The sequence below is a fragment of the Symphalangus syndactylus genome, chromosome X, assembly GCF_028878055.3.
Source record: "Symphalangus syndactylus isolate Jambi chromosome X, NHGRI_mSymSyn1-v2.1_pri, whole genome shotgun sequence".
In the NCBI taxonomy this organism is placed as follows: Eukaryota; Metazoa; Chordata; class Mammalia; order Primates; family Hylobatidae; genus Symphalangus; species Symphalangus syndactylus.
Window position 1 is genome coordinate 114,391,967 of NC_072447.2, and position 13,061 is coordinate 114,405,027.

General features: G+C 42.1%; 1 protein-coding gene across 9 annotated transcripts in view; it reads right to left on the reverse strand.

Annotated features, from left to right (window-relative positions):
• Nucleotides 1-7,655: 7,655 nt before the first annotated feature.
• The window catches only part of CHRDL1 (chordin like 1), a 122,245-nt gene continuing 116,839 nt past the window's right edge, over nt 7,656-13,061 (reverse strand). For all 9 annotated transcript variants that reach the window (XM_055268615.2, XM_055268612.2, XM_055268607.2 and 6 more), the window contains one exon: nt 7,656-10,118. In XM_055268615.2, the coding sequence (XP_055124590.1) occupies nt 9,988-10,118 (131 nt within the window). In that variant the 3' untranslated portion in view covers nt 7,656-9,987. The remainder of the gene's footprint in view (nt 10,119-13,061) is intronic.

Consider the following 13,061-nt stretch of genomic DNA (forward strand, 5'->3'; position numbering starts at 1 on the left):
GCTGGCAATTCTAAACAGTCATTGATAAAATACTTCTCACTTTGGTATACCACTGCCCCCACTCCAGCACCTAAGTGATTCCCTCATCTCCCCTTGGAAAGCCATATTTAAGCCTGGCTTTTCAGGTAATACTTCAGATTTATATCCCTTCCCTCTATCAAAATGTTCCTGTCTTGTGCTCTAACCCCCTAAGGCTCTGCTTTTTATTTTCCCTGGTGGAATTTATTTATAGGGAAATATTTATAGGGGTTACCAGCTGCCTCTACCAGGGGCACCTATATTATAACAGGAGTTACCTGAAGAATCAATGCTTTAGTCCAATGGTTGTTCTAACTCTTTTAAGGCAGTGAAATGCTGTTTTCAAACAAAATATGGTATGGAACCCCATCTCCTAACTCTTCTTTAAGTCTCACCTTCAGTGTCATTTCCTCTGGAAGGTCTTCCTTGCCTCTCCATGATGAGGACAAGTCCCTATGACTTAGTCACAGCACCTTGGATTCACCCTTTCATACTACCCATCACACGTGTAATAACTTGTCTAGTGTCTGTATTCCCTAGTAGACTGTAACCTCCATGTGGGCAGATACTGCATCTATCTTGTTCACCATTGGAACCCCAGAAACAAGTGTTGTGCTTGGCCCACTGTATGTGGTCCGTAAATAGCTGATGAATGAATGAAAGCCTTTCTGTTATTATAGCCTATGAGTAAATGAACATTGAAAATAACCATGTCACATGTTATACTGTGGGTTTTTATTGAAATTATGGTCAAAAACAACCCCAAGATCATTTTTTTTTTAGAAAAAAAGTGTGGTTAACCAGTTTTCCCACCTTGCAGTCATGTGAGTAAAACTAAATGCAACAGCCACAACTCCCAATTTCTAGTGTGTAGGTTTTTCCTCCTCTCTTTGGCACTAAAGTCAGATTCCTCTTCTTACTAAGTTTTGGCTGAAGCCCTGCAGGGACAGTCTCCTCTTCTGTTTTATTCCAGGACCCCCCAAAAGCCTTCTGCTAGTTGGCCATCTCAAGTTGGCACTTCCTTCAAAGACATGCTTAAGTTCCACTTTCTGATTGAAGTTAACCCAGCCTGAGACTGCTTTCCTTTTTCTTTTAACTACTAGAGTTCAAGAACAAAGGGTTCACCTAGTTTTTTAAATTTATTTTTATTTATTTATTTTTTTAGAGACAGCGTCTTGTTCCGTCCTTCAGGCTGGAGTGCAGTGGGCATGATCACTGCAGCCTTGAACTCCTGGGCTCAAGTGATCCTCCTGCCTCAGCCTCCAAGTAGCTGGGACTACAGGCATGTGTCACCACACACAGCTAATTTATTTTTAACTTTTTTTAGAGATGGGGTTTTGCTATGTTGCCCAGGCTGCTCTCTAAGTGATCTTCCTGCCTTGGCCTCCCAAATTGCTGGGATTACAAGCATAAGCTATCACACCTGGTCTAATTTTTTTAAAAGGCATTTACTGTGCATTTATACGTCAGTCACTCTCATGAACACTTTATTAACTCATTTAAGCCTGACAAGAACCCTATGGCATAGAGATTATTCTTATCCTTATTTTACAGATAAGGAAACGAAGATTAAGAGATGTAGGAAACAAGAAATACGAATTGTTTGCGTGTATTAACTCTGTCTTCTCCTGATTCCCTGATTGGAGTGAACTCCTCAATAGTTTTGACCCCAAAGTTATTTTGTTATTAATTTTGGTGATAAGTTGAACAGAGGTAAACAGCTTTATTGAAGGACTGAAAAGGGCCAATGCCTTCTGCAGCGTTTCCTTCCCTTCCCCCACTTACCTCTTGATGAAGAGGGCTCCCTATGCGGATGCATTCCAGAGCTTCAGAATTCCTTTCTGAGCTGCTCCCTCCTATGGCAACGCCCACGTGAATGCCAGAGGACAATGGCACAGACAGTTTTCAGGAACACTTGTAGACCATCAGCCCCTTCCTCCTCACCAGGGCCTCTGGCTGTCATGCAAGCTGCTACATCTCACAATAAACCCAAATCCCTGGCATTTTAGAGAAGCAGCAGGTTCAGAAGTGAAAGAAAGAGAGAGTCGGAAGAGCAGGAATAACATTAGCACTCTTTGTAAGGGGAGAAGGCCCGGATTGCATTACGGATGCTTAGGAAGGACAGGTATGGCCTATTTACTTGGTGCTGCCTACTTCTATCATCACCCAAAATCTCATCCCTCTCATTCCCAAAACTCCCTTCTATTGCTTCCACTGCCAGAAGGTTTTCACTCACTTTAGCCCTCTGCCTTTATTTGTGTAATTGGGGAATACATTTTGAGGGTAATAAAGAATAACAAAGTATTTAAAAGTGAAAAGGTATCTGAGGGTTAAGCAATTATCATTTACTTCACTTAAGTTGCTTTCTTCCTAATGCCAGACAGCTGGCCTGCAGGGATTTAGGTTTTGATTGTTGTGTGAGGTGGTTAATGGCGGAGCCTGAGGTTCTTTGTGGAACAAGGCAGGTGGGATAGCCGGATCTGAAGGGAGGAATGAGGGCACTGAGAACCCACAGAGTGCATGATGACATGGAGAGAGGAAGCTGTCAAGTACAAATTTTGTCTTCTTTGAGGTTTTGCCTAGGGCCTGTGCCTTGCCTCCCTCCCATCCATCCCATCCAGAAAAGTGAGAGGAAACTCCCTGCTCATTCCTCTCCTCACCACCTGCCCCTGCCCCCAGGATGGAGCTTAAGCAGGTACTAATTAGTACTATATATAACTTGGCTACATTCAGGGTTCAAGAGGCTTGTGTGGACTGGCCTGGGAATCTGAGGATCAAATAGAATGATATTTCAATAAGAAAATGCAAGCTGAATTCTAAACTTTTGGCCAGTATGTTATTTTTAGATTGGGGACTGCTTATACTGGGAGGCAATTTAGAATTCCTTCTGTCTACATTAACTTGAAGTTAGGCATTGGGTCTCTTGTGTGGGCCATTTTGTGAAGGCTCCATATACACCATGTTGGAGCATAAGTATTCATACACACACAGAGAAAGATATAAAGATACATAAGTATTGTTATATATATATATGAAACAGGATCTTGCTCTGTCACCCAGGTTGGAGTGCACTGGCATGATCGGCATAATCATAGATAACTGCAGCCTTGAACTCCTGGGTTCAAGTGATCCTTCTGCTTCAGTCTCCTGAGTAGCTGGGACTATAGGCATGTGCACCATGCTCAGCTATTTTGTAAATTTTTGGTAGAGATGGGTGTCCCACTATGTTGCCCTTACAGGCATAAGCTACCACGTCCGGCCTGTAATATATATTATAGCTATTATAAATATTATATATTATAGATAGCATATGTAGAAATATAGATATTACTTGTCCACAATATTGAAATCTTAGCAAAAATCCTTCATAGCTTAGTATTACTGTGAAGGCTATGCCACACATGCAAGGACATTTTGCTTTAAGCATTTAGAAAAATCGATGTGTAAATCCAATATTTATCATTTATTTTGAAAGACATCTTACGGCAAATTAGTTTGCAAAGCAAACAAGACCTTTTTTTCATTTGTGCTTATTAACGCAGGTTTTATTAGTTTTCTTTAGAGTAGGGTACAGAGAAAATGTCCTGAAAATCTGCCTAGCCTCTGCACATTTATGTATTCCCTGAACTGCTTGCTCTCCCAAATGGAGAAAGAATCTCACTAGATGGACTCTTCACTTGGCAAGTATTTACTGAATGTCTGGACGTGCTGGACATCGGGTGAATGCCTTCAGTGTTCTCAAGTCTAAAATAGGGTCAATAATGATACTTCCCACACAGGGCTATGGTGAGGATTAAATGAAAAAACATGAATGTCAATTGATTACTATAGTGGCTGGCACAGGAAAAATACTTTGGTGATTATTTCCTGGAAGCATGGGGTAGGGAAGAACTAACTAACCTGCCTGAAGGAGGTGGACAAGTTTTCAGAGCTGAGCAATGTGAGGTTTTAACAATTAGTTGGTGTTTGTTAAGTAGAGACATCAGGGAATAAACATTCCAGGCAAAGGGAGCTGTGTATGAAGGCTCAGAAGTCCTGAGAATGTGGTAAGTTCCAGGATCCTGGAGTTGCCTGCCATGGTTGGAAGATACAGTACATAAGGAGAAAGGGAACATGGTGGCAAACAGGAGGTGAGCAGGCAAGGTTCCACAGGGGCAGTGATGTTTGAAGGATGAGTACAAGTTTGCCAGTCACAGAAGAAGAAAGAACACTGTAGTGGTGGAAAGAGCATATACAAAGGCACAAACTTGTACACACATATGAAATATTTGGGGGACAGTGTTCTGTAGGTGGAGCTTTCAAAGGTGTCTGGGCATGTTTGCTAGGCTGGTGGGGTGGGCCCCTTGATGTCAAATTATGTGAGGGTTTCAGAGGGGAATGGAAGTAGTACATGTACCCGCAAAAGGAGAGGAATTTGGAAAACAGTAGTATGTCTGTCTTGGAGGCTTGTACTCAGCACAGACTCTGCATACTGGCAAGCGAGCCCTGATAAAAGGGATAAAAGTGGAATCTGAATGACTTGTTTGCATAAAAAACTGTGAGACTCTGGGACACAGGAAGACCCTGCTTTGGTGCACACAATACACACTCAAGAACTATTTGTTAACTGGTTTCACATAAGGTGATAAAGTGTAGCATCACAGGTTGGGAGGAAAGAGGGTACTCTCTCTACTTGTGCACAGGATCTGGTGCCATTTGGGAACACTGAGGATTCCAGAGCATCACCACTGTGGTGGCATCTCTAGACCAGCAGAAAGAGCACCTACCAGGAATAGCACAGTTGGCAGCAGTGGTGACATGTGTGGTCGTACAGGCAGTCAATGGACATTTTTTTTTTTTTCTAGTAGAGCCCATCACGGAAGTAGGTGTTGGGGAGGAAAAACTTTTCCTCTACTCTCTTAGGTTCAGTAACTAGGAGCCTGTGGATTAAACTAACAAAAGACAGATTAACAGAAGGGAAGGCACACAATTTTTGTTAATATTTACATGTACAGAAATTCATAAAAAGGAAGTGAAACTCAAGTGGTTACACTTGGGGCCTTTACACCCTTTTAACAAAGGAAAGGTTTGGGATTCAAGGGAGGATAAAATGTGGGAAAGTGACTAGAAAATATACGGGGGAACTAATGGAGGGTAAGGGCTAGTTTAGTAAGGTCTGTGTCTTAGTCTGTGTTGCTATAAAGGAATATCTAAGGTTGGGTAATTTATAAAGAAAAGAGGTTGATTTGGTTCACGGTTATGCAGGCTGTACAAAAAACCTGGCACCAGCAACCGTTTCTGGTGAGGGCTTCCAGTAGCTTCCACTCATGGTGGAAGAAGGGAAGCTGGCGTGTGCAGATTACATGGTGAGACAGGAAGCAAGAGACAGAGGAGGAGAGGCCAGGCTTTTTAACTACCAGTTCTCGAAGGAACCACGAGTGAGAACTCACTCATTACCACAAGGACAGCACCAAGCCATTTATGAGTCATCTGTCCCATCACCCAAACACCTCCCATTAGGTCCCACTTCCAACACTGGGGATCAAATTTCAACATGAGACTTGGTGAGGCCAAACCATATCCAAACCATAGCAGTCTGTTTCTGCAAACTCTTCTTGTTGTTGACTTCCAATCTTCAATGATTAGAGTCATTCTTCTCTCCCTGGTATGAATGGGGGTGTATTAGTCCATTCTTGCACTGCCATAAAGATATACATGAAACTAGGTAATTTATATTTAAAAAAACAGGTTTAATTGGCGTATGGTTCCACAGGCTGTACAGAAAGCATGATGGCTTCTGGGGAGGTCTCAGGAAACTTACAATCATGGTAGAAGGCAAAAGAGAAGCAGGCATCTCTTCCATGACCACAGCAGGAGGAACAGACAGAGGAGGGGGAGGGGCTACACACTTTTAAACAACCAGATATCATGAGAAGTCACTCACTATCACAAGAACAGCAAGGAGGAAATCTGTCCCCATGATCCAATCATTTCCCACCAGGCCCCTCCTCCAACATTGGGGATTACAATTCGACATGAGATTTGGGTGGGGACACAAACCCAAACCATATTAGGGGAGCACCTTTCTCAAAGGGAAATTCATCCCCCTGCTTTTAGGCAGATAAGGGGAAGGCAGAGAACTGTTTCTACATCTGTTGGTTCTCAATTTCCTGCCGGTCAAAATAATCCTTCTGCCAAAGTGTCACATTTTGGGGTATCATATTCTGATCTTCTTCAAGGGTCAAAGCAAGAAAGGAATGAAAGGGTGGGTAACATGTGGTAACAGGCAGGACTTCTCAGTGCTTCCTGGGAATCACAGTGGGGGCAGGTGACTGGAGACTATAGGGAAGAAAAACCTGTAAACATTTTCTACATCTAGGAGACCAAATTGACAGGACTGGGTGAAATTCGGATGTGGCTAAGCAGAGAAAGAGGGCCAAGCTCTCTGGTTTGAGTTATTTGCAGTTTCCTCAATGGAGGCGGAGCAATACTGGGATCTATAGCCCAAAGTTCCAGAAGAAAGTGTGCTGGGTGTAAAGGGGGACTACACGCAGCTCAGCATGAGTGTTGGCAACCAGAGGCCAAAATTCCATCCAGGGTGTGGGTCAAGAATTGTTGTGAGTTCCAGGGGTGCAGCATGGAGGCATGGCTTCTTATGCATCTCACATGACAGGCTAATCTCTTTTTCCTCAATATTTTCAATCCTTTCTATAGGACCCTGCCCCCGCCCAATATTCAGGTATGGCCAAATAGCTCCCACCTTTAAGACAAAATTGCTTTCCTTTGACCTCATATCCTTCTCCAGCTCCTTCCTTCACCATATCTCTCCATACTCTGCAGTAGAACTTTTCTAAACAGTTGTCTTTAGCTGCTGTCTCCAATTCCTCATCTCCCCACACACTTCTTACAGTCCACTCCTATCTGGTTTCTGTTCCAATCACGACACCAACACTTTTCTTCTGTGTTGCTAACACCAATGTATACTTTTCTGTCTCTATATTATTTGACATCTCAGCAGGACCTGACACGTTTGGCTACTCTCTTGAAGCACTCTCATATTTTGGCTTCTGTGATAGCACAAATTTAACTAGTATTGGGCACTTGAGGGAATTTGGTTTGGATCAACATATGTGACATAACTCTTACTCTGATCCCTATACAAATGCCTGTAAAAAAATAATGTGAGCAGCAGACCAAAATTGAGGCCGCATTGAAACCTAAGTCAATGGCCTTCTGTACCCAATCTCTTAAGTATCTTGACCTAAAGGGAGGTCAGAAATCAATAGCCAATTTCAGTGCCATGACATCCGTGAATGTCCATGGTCATAAATGAATACTCACTATGTGCCAGACACTACTCTAATCACTTTATATGCAATGACTAAATTAAAACTCACTGCAAGATTGCAGGCAAAGGGAAATAATACCACTATTATTCCATTTTATAGTTGGGGAGACTGACAAATACAGCTGGTAAGTACAGAGCTGGGCTTAAAAATCTAAATAGTCTGACTGCAAAGTTCATACTCTTAACCATCATGCTGTAGTATAAGAATGTCAAGGTGATTGTGAAACCACCGCACCCATCCATGACTTGTTACCCTGTCCAAGGTCAGCATTGACCGAAGAGTCAATTACTTATGCAACAAGACTACAGATGATTTTTCAAAATTAACTTTTTTATTAATTTAAAAATCCAGAAATACAGTGACTACATAAATAAGTACCATCATTAGGTACATGTCCTGTGAGAACAGTGAAAGGGTAATACTGTTATGTTACTCTTACTTGTTTACATGAGTTAACTAGAAAATGGCTACAACTGCTAAATGATGCTTATGGTCTTTGTTGTTCCAAGTGTTTATGATACAAATAAATACAGAAGAAGAACCACATCCATTCTTCTCTACTAACTACAGGCAGCTTGGCCTCTTTACCCTATGTCCTATTCTCTACACAACACCAAACACTGGAGGGTTTCTACTTTGACTTAACACAGCTCCCCAGCTCCTGCTTCCCACAGCATTTTGCAAAGGTGTGTCCCAGCACCCGGAGGCAGGAGTATATCTAGGGAAACTCTCTGCGTGTTCTCTTAAGGCTAAGCTTTCAGAGAACACCTGGGTGGGAAGGCTTTGGGATGAATCATCCAGAAGGAGAAACACCTCTTTGCCTCAGGATCTAGTTACTTGTCTCCACATTATGGAATCACTGCCACCTCTGGGACGGAGGGAGCAGCTGCATAACACCTTTCCCCCTTTACCACACACACATACACACAAACACACACACACACACTAACGCTTTGTGACCTTTCAACTGGGATGTACTGCTTCTCTCTTCCAAGGAGAACGTGTGTGATGAGCTGGTAAGAGTCTTGTCCCAAGAAGCCCTGGCCATAAGGCCCTTGTGTCTCTTTTATAAGAATTGACTCCTTTATGCCAGGTTGTCAGAAACACTGAACATTTTACATTTTCCCCTATTGGTGTCAAATCCTCTTAGGAAAGAGTTCTCTCACCTATAGTCATGGAATGAGACATATGGGGTTTCTGGGTCTTTAAAACATTTCTGCAGTTCATTCCTGCCCCTCAGAGGGAACAAATCTAGAAGGCATGCCTGAGATCCTTGCTGTGAAGAATTAGGTCTTCCCACAAAGATGATTTCTAAAGCCAGACCCCAGAATGGATAATTTATGCTCTGGTATTGGGCTGCAAGTAGACATTTTAGGAGCAGCCTTCTCTAGAATTCTCAACTAAAATACCTGCTTGATGAATAAGGCAAGGACAGTAGGAAGGTTTAGGATAAAGATCTTTATCAGGATATCCAGCTTCCTAAATGAACAACAATTTTCTTAACTGAAGAGTCAACATGCAGATGCTCATGAGGACCGAGCCACTTTGCCCAGTAAAAATCAACTCCTGTAATTGGAGAAGAAGGAAAACTTCCCTTTTAAAGAGCTTCTAGAATTTACTAATTTAATATAATTTTTCTGACCAGACAGCTATGGTCTCAAAAATATTAGTGAGTACTGATCTATTACTTGGTAAATTTTATTGATGTGAAAGCAAAAAGATGGCCTTTTTGAATTCTATCAACTTCTTTCTTCAACAATTATTTTGTCTTACATGGATTCAGTTTCTGATCATTTTACACAATTTAACTTCTTTCTGGAAGCCCCATAGGTACAGGGGGAAAAGAAAAGTGGTATGATTAGGGAAAAATTATTTACCACTTCTAAGTGAATGAATGAGGCCATGAAATAGTGTCTTTGTTCTTTACCCTGCCTCTATAGTTGGTGACTTAAACAGCCACAAAGACCTAAGGGCAGAGCCTCTTGTTCACAGTTATTTACTCTCCTGGGTACCAAAACTTCCAAGCTACTTGGGATCCAGTCAAGGGAAAAGTAAAGTCTTGGCTAGCTTTGCTTCAAATAAAGCTTTAGTTTAATGTGAGTGTGGATGTGCGTGTTTGGGGGTGTGTGTGTCTGTGAGAGAGGGAGAGAGAGAGAGAAGAAGGGAGGGAGGGAGTGAGGAGGGAGGAAGGGGAGCTAATTTTTTAAAAGAACACATGACATTCTAAAATTCAAAGGTATAATTTCATACAAATAATTATTCTATACTGCAGAACCTCTACTAAGCAATTCCCTTCTCTTTCTTTCACTTGAATAACTTTCTAGATAAAAACCCTGGGGTCTCGTTTGTCTTTAACCTGTAAAGAAATGTGATTCTCCAAGAAACTAGAGCAGTGTTGTGATGTTCTATCCCTCCTCCTCCCACACATAATTTAAGACTCTTCTAGTCTCTTTGGAGGAGATGTTCAAGGGCTGACACACCACTCCGCACAAAGGAGCAAATTATGCTGTGCATGGCGTGAATAATTGACTGCATTTGAGTTTGGAGTTTTAGGGCACTGTTGACTTAAGCAAAATAAGCCTGCAGTCCAGCTGCAGCTTGAGTTTTCTTGCTTTACCCTATCTAATACTGTCTGTCTTGCCTAACAGTGGCCCTTTTCAGATCTCTCCAGGTACAAAACCTTGACTAAATCTTCAAGCTCTGTTCTGCACACACGACTTGAACACATCTGGCTGATCTGAGCTTCTCCTTCGGTGAAGATCTTCCACTGGCCTAAAAGGCAAACAAACACAAAGTGGCCGGGAGTGTGTAAGAGGAGAGCAGAGCAAATTAGGAATAGAACCAATATACCCCATGCTTACCTGCTTACTCATGGACCTACCAGGGAATTTGGAATACAAATATCAGTTGGTTTCAAAAAGTGGCCCCAAAACACTTTTCTAGTGGCAGATATGGAAAATGCGAAATGAAGTTTTCATTTCAACACATAGCACTTGTAAGAATCCCAAGAATAATATAGAACTGCCCCTCCTCAAGAGCAAAACCTAAGTGTTATTCTTGGAATTTTTACAGTATATTTAGCATTTACAAAATGCTTCAATATCTGCTTGTTAGCTATTTAGGCAGCTTACTTGGCACCAGGTCAAAAAGGCACTTTGGAAAACAGCACCTACTGTATTACTGGGGCTTTGTTTACCCTTAGGGTCCCCAAATATTGGTTTGGGTTACTTGATTACTATTTGATTATGTATCACTCTTTCCTCTATTCCTGCTATCTTTTGTTAAAAACTTCTTGACTTTGCTTTCACCTATGTCCACATGCTGTCCTTATACCCCCTTAGCACCCTAAATCCCTTCCCATGGTTCCTCATCCATTCCCATATACCCCATGGAATCCCTTTCCACTCAGAGTAAACTTGGCTGTAGCCCTTCCATCCCCTGTTGTCTCTGCCCACCCTGGATACTGTGTTTTGTCTTCTTTTTATTCCTATGCTCATGGTACTGCAACCTGGAGAACTCCTAGTCCAAGTTAAGCCAACTCCTCTTAAGCCCAAACCTGTCTTGAACCTCTTTTCTTTTCCTTAGCCACATGAGAATAATGACCCACCTTCCCTATAGGCCTGATTTCTCTGCTCCTTTCTCCCTTGGATTTCTCCCTTTTCCCCATTCTCTATGACTCAATGGGAAGATAGAAGGAAAAACAAAAAATGAGAAGAGGATTTGGGCAAGGAACCAGCTATTACTGAAGCCCTATAATGTGCTGGGCTCTGCTAGGCACATTATATAAAGGAGTTGGGTTTGTTCTTTGCTCCTAGGTGACCCTGTAGGATCATACCAACTTCTTTCAGCTACACACAGTTTGAGGCACATATCTTCTACTCTATTATATACCCCAAATTCTGCCATGGGCATAGAGTATATCTAAATCATCTTTTAAGTCCCCTGGAACCTAGAACAATGCCTTGTTCACAGTATGAACTAAAACATGTAACTTCAAAAGTCCCATCATTGATCCTAGGATCTTACACTCTGCCTCCTTTCTTACTCACATGTAAGGACTCCCAACTTTTCCATTTGAATTCTCATACTGTCCTGTTATTTTCTATTAGTCCTGCCAAAGACAAGCAACTGACTGCCTTGGCTCTTTTTCCAGCTGCCTATTGGATAACTCTGCTCAGATGGCTCTTAAGCATATTAATCTAAACATGTTCCAAGTGAAACTCTTTTTCACCAATACCTGCTTATTCTTCACAGTTTCCCTGTTGGTGAATGGTATTACTATTCACCCAGTCAAGTTATTAATATTGGACCCATTTCAAACTCGTTTCTCTCTTTGATGCTGATCTTGTTGATTTAACCTCAGAAATGTTTCTTACAGTGACCTCTCCTCCCCTGTCCCATTGATTTAATATAGTATAATTAGTTCCTAATTCAGACTATCCCACTTCTCTTAATAAGGGTCCACCTTTCACTCCACACAGTGAGGACCTCTTTCTAAATAAATAAATAAATAAAGCAGATCTGAATGCACCACTCACTTGCTTAAAAACCTCCACTGGCATTCTCTGGCCTGGAGATCTACTCCAATGTCCTAGCATGATAAATTGGGCACTTCATAATCTGGCTTCGTCAAAGTGTGTGCTTAATGTAATAGATGCATCTGATAGCTGAAAGACATCTTTCCAAAGCACCATGTTGATATCTCTGTGCTATCTGCAGCAACTCCAGATGCTACTTGCCTTACATCTGAACATTTTACTGGCTTTTTTTCAGGCCCTATGACTACTTTCTACCTCCAAATCTTCTAATCTTTTAGTGCACCTTCTGTGGCCTTTGTTATCATTCCTCTCCCCTACCCACATTTCTTGTTTGCTCCTGTCTGAGTCTTCTCTTAGGCTGCACCCTTTTCCTGGACTGATTTCCTGACCCATTGCCCAGTCATACCCTTCTCTTTCAAAACACACCTCCTCCCCGAAGCCTTCCCCGACTAAGTCCACCTGGCTCTCATCTCATTGTTCTTTGCAGATTCCCCTGAGCACTGATATTTAACTTCTCAGAACTATGCTAATTCATACTGAAGGCATTTTCATGTTCTGTCTCATCCATTATAATTCCCTGTGGATAGAAACTGTGTGCCTTTTATCCCACTAGAAGTGCTCAGCACCCACCCCAATGCCTAGAAGTATCTTAGTCCCTAGGCTCCATCTAGTGTGGAAAGTGGGAGAGCTGCAAGTGTTTTTGAGTGCCTGAATGCTTTTAAGGAAACATGACCACCCAGGGGCAGTTCCCAAGGAGTAAAAGTGCTTTCATACAACACAGGAATTGATATGCCTTCAATTTCTCTTTGCCTCTCATACCCACCACCAGAGGACACACCCTTCCAGATGTGAAGTCTCCACAAATATACCAGACCTGGAATCTTATGAGCTTTCTCCAACCTTAAGACTCTGTGCTCAGCAGTTTCATTAAAGACATTCAGGAAGCCTTGACCTGAGGTATCCTACGCTCAGACTACATCTGGGTTTGTATTCACCATGTCCAAGCTTTTCAGATTACATTCAGACACCCCATTCACTGCTAAGTCACCCAGAAGAGAGATGGAACATCCTTCAGTGTTGATACTAAGCAGTGCTAATGTTCACTGAGATTGCAGAGGGACTTTAGCTGTGGCTATGCTAAACTGAAAACTGAATGTGTTTTTCAGGGAGCAGTCAA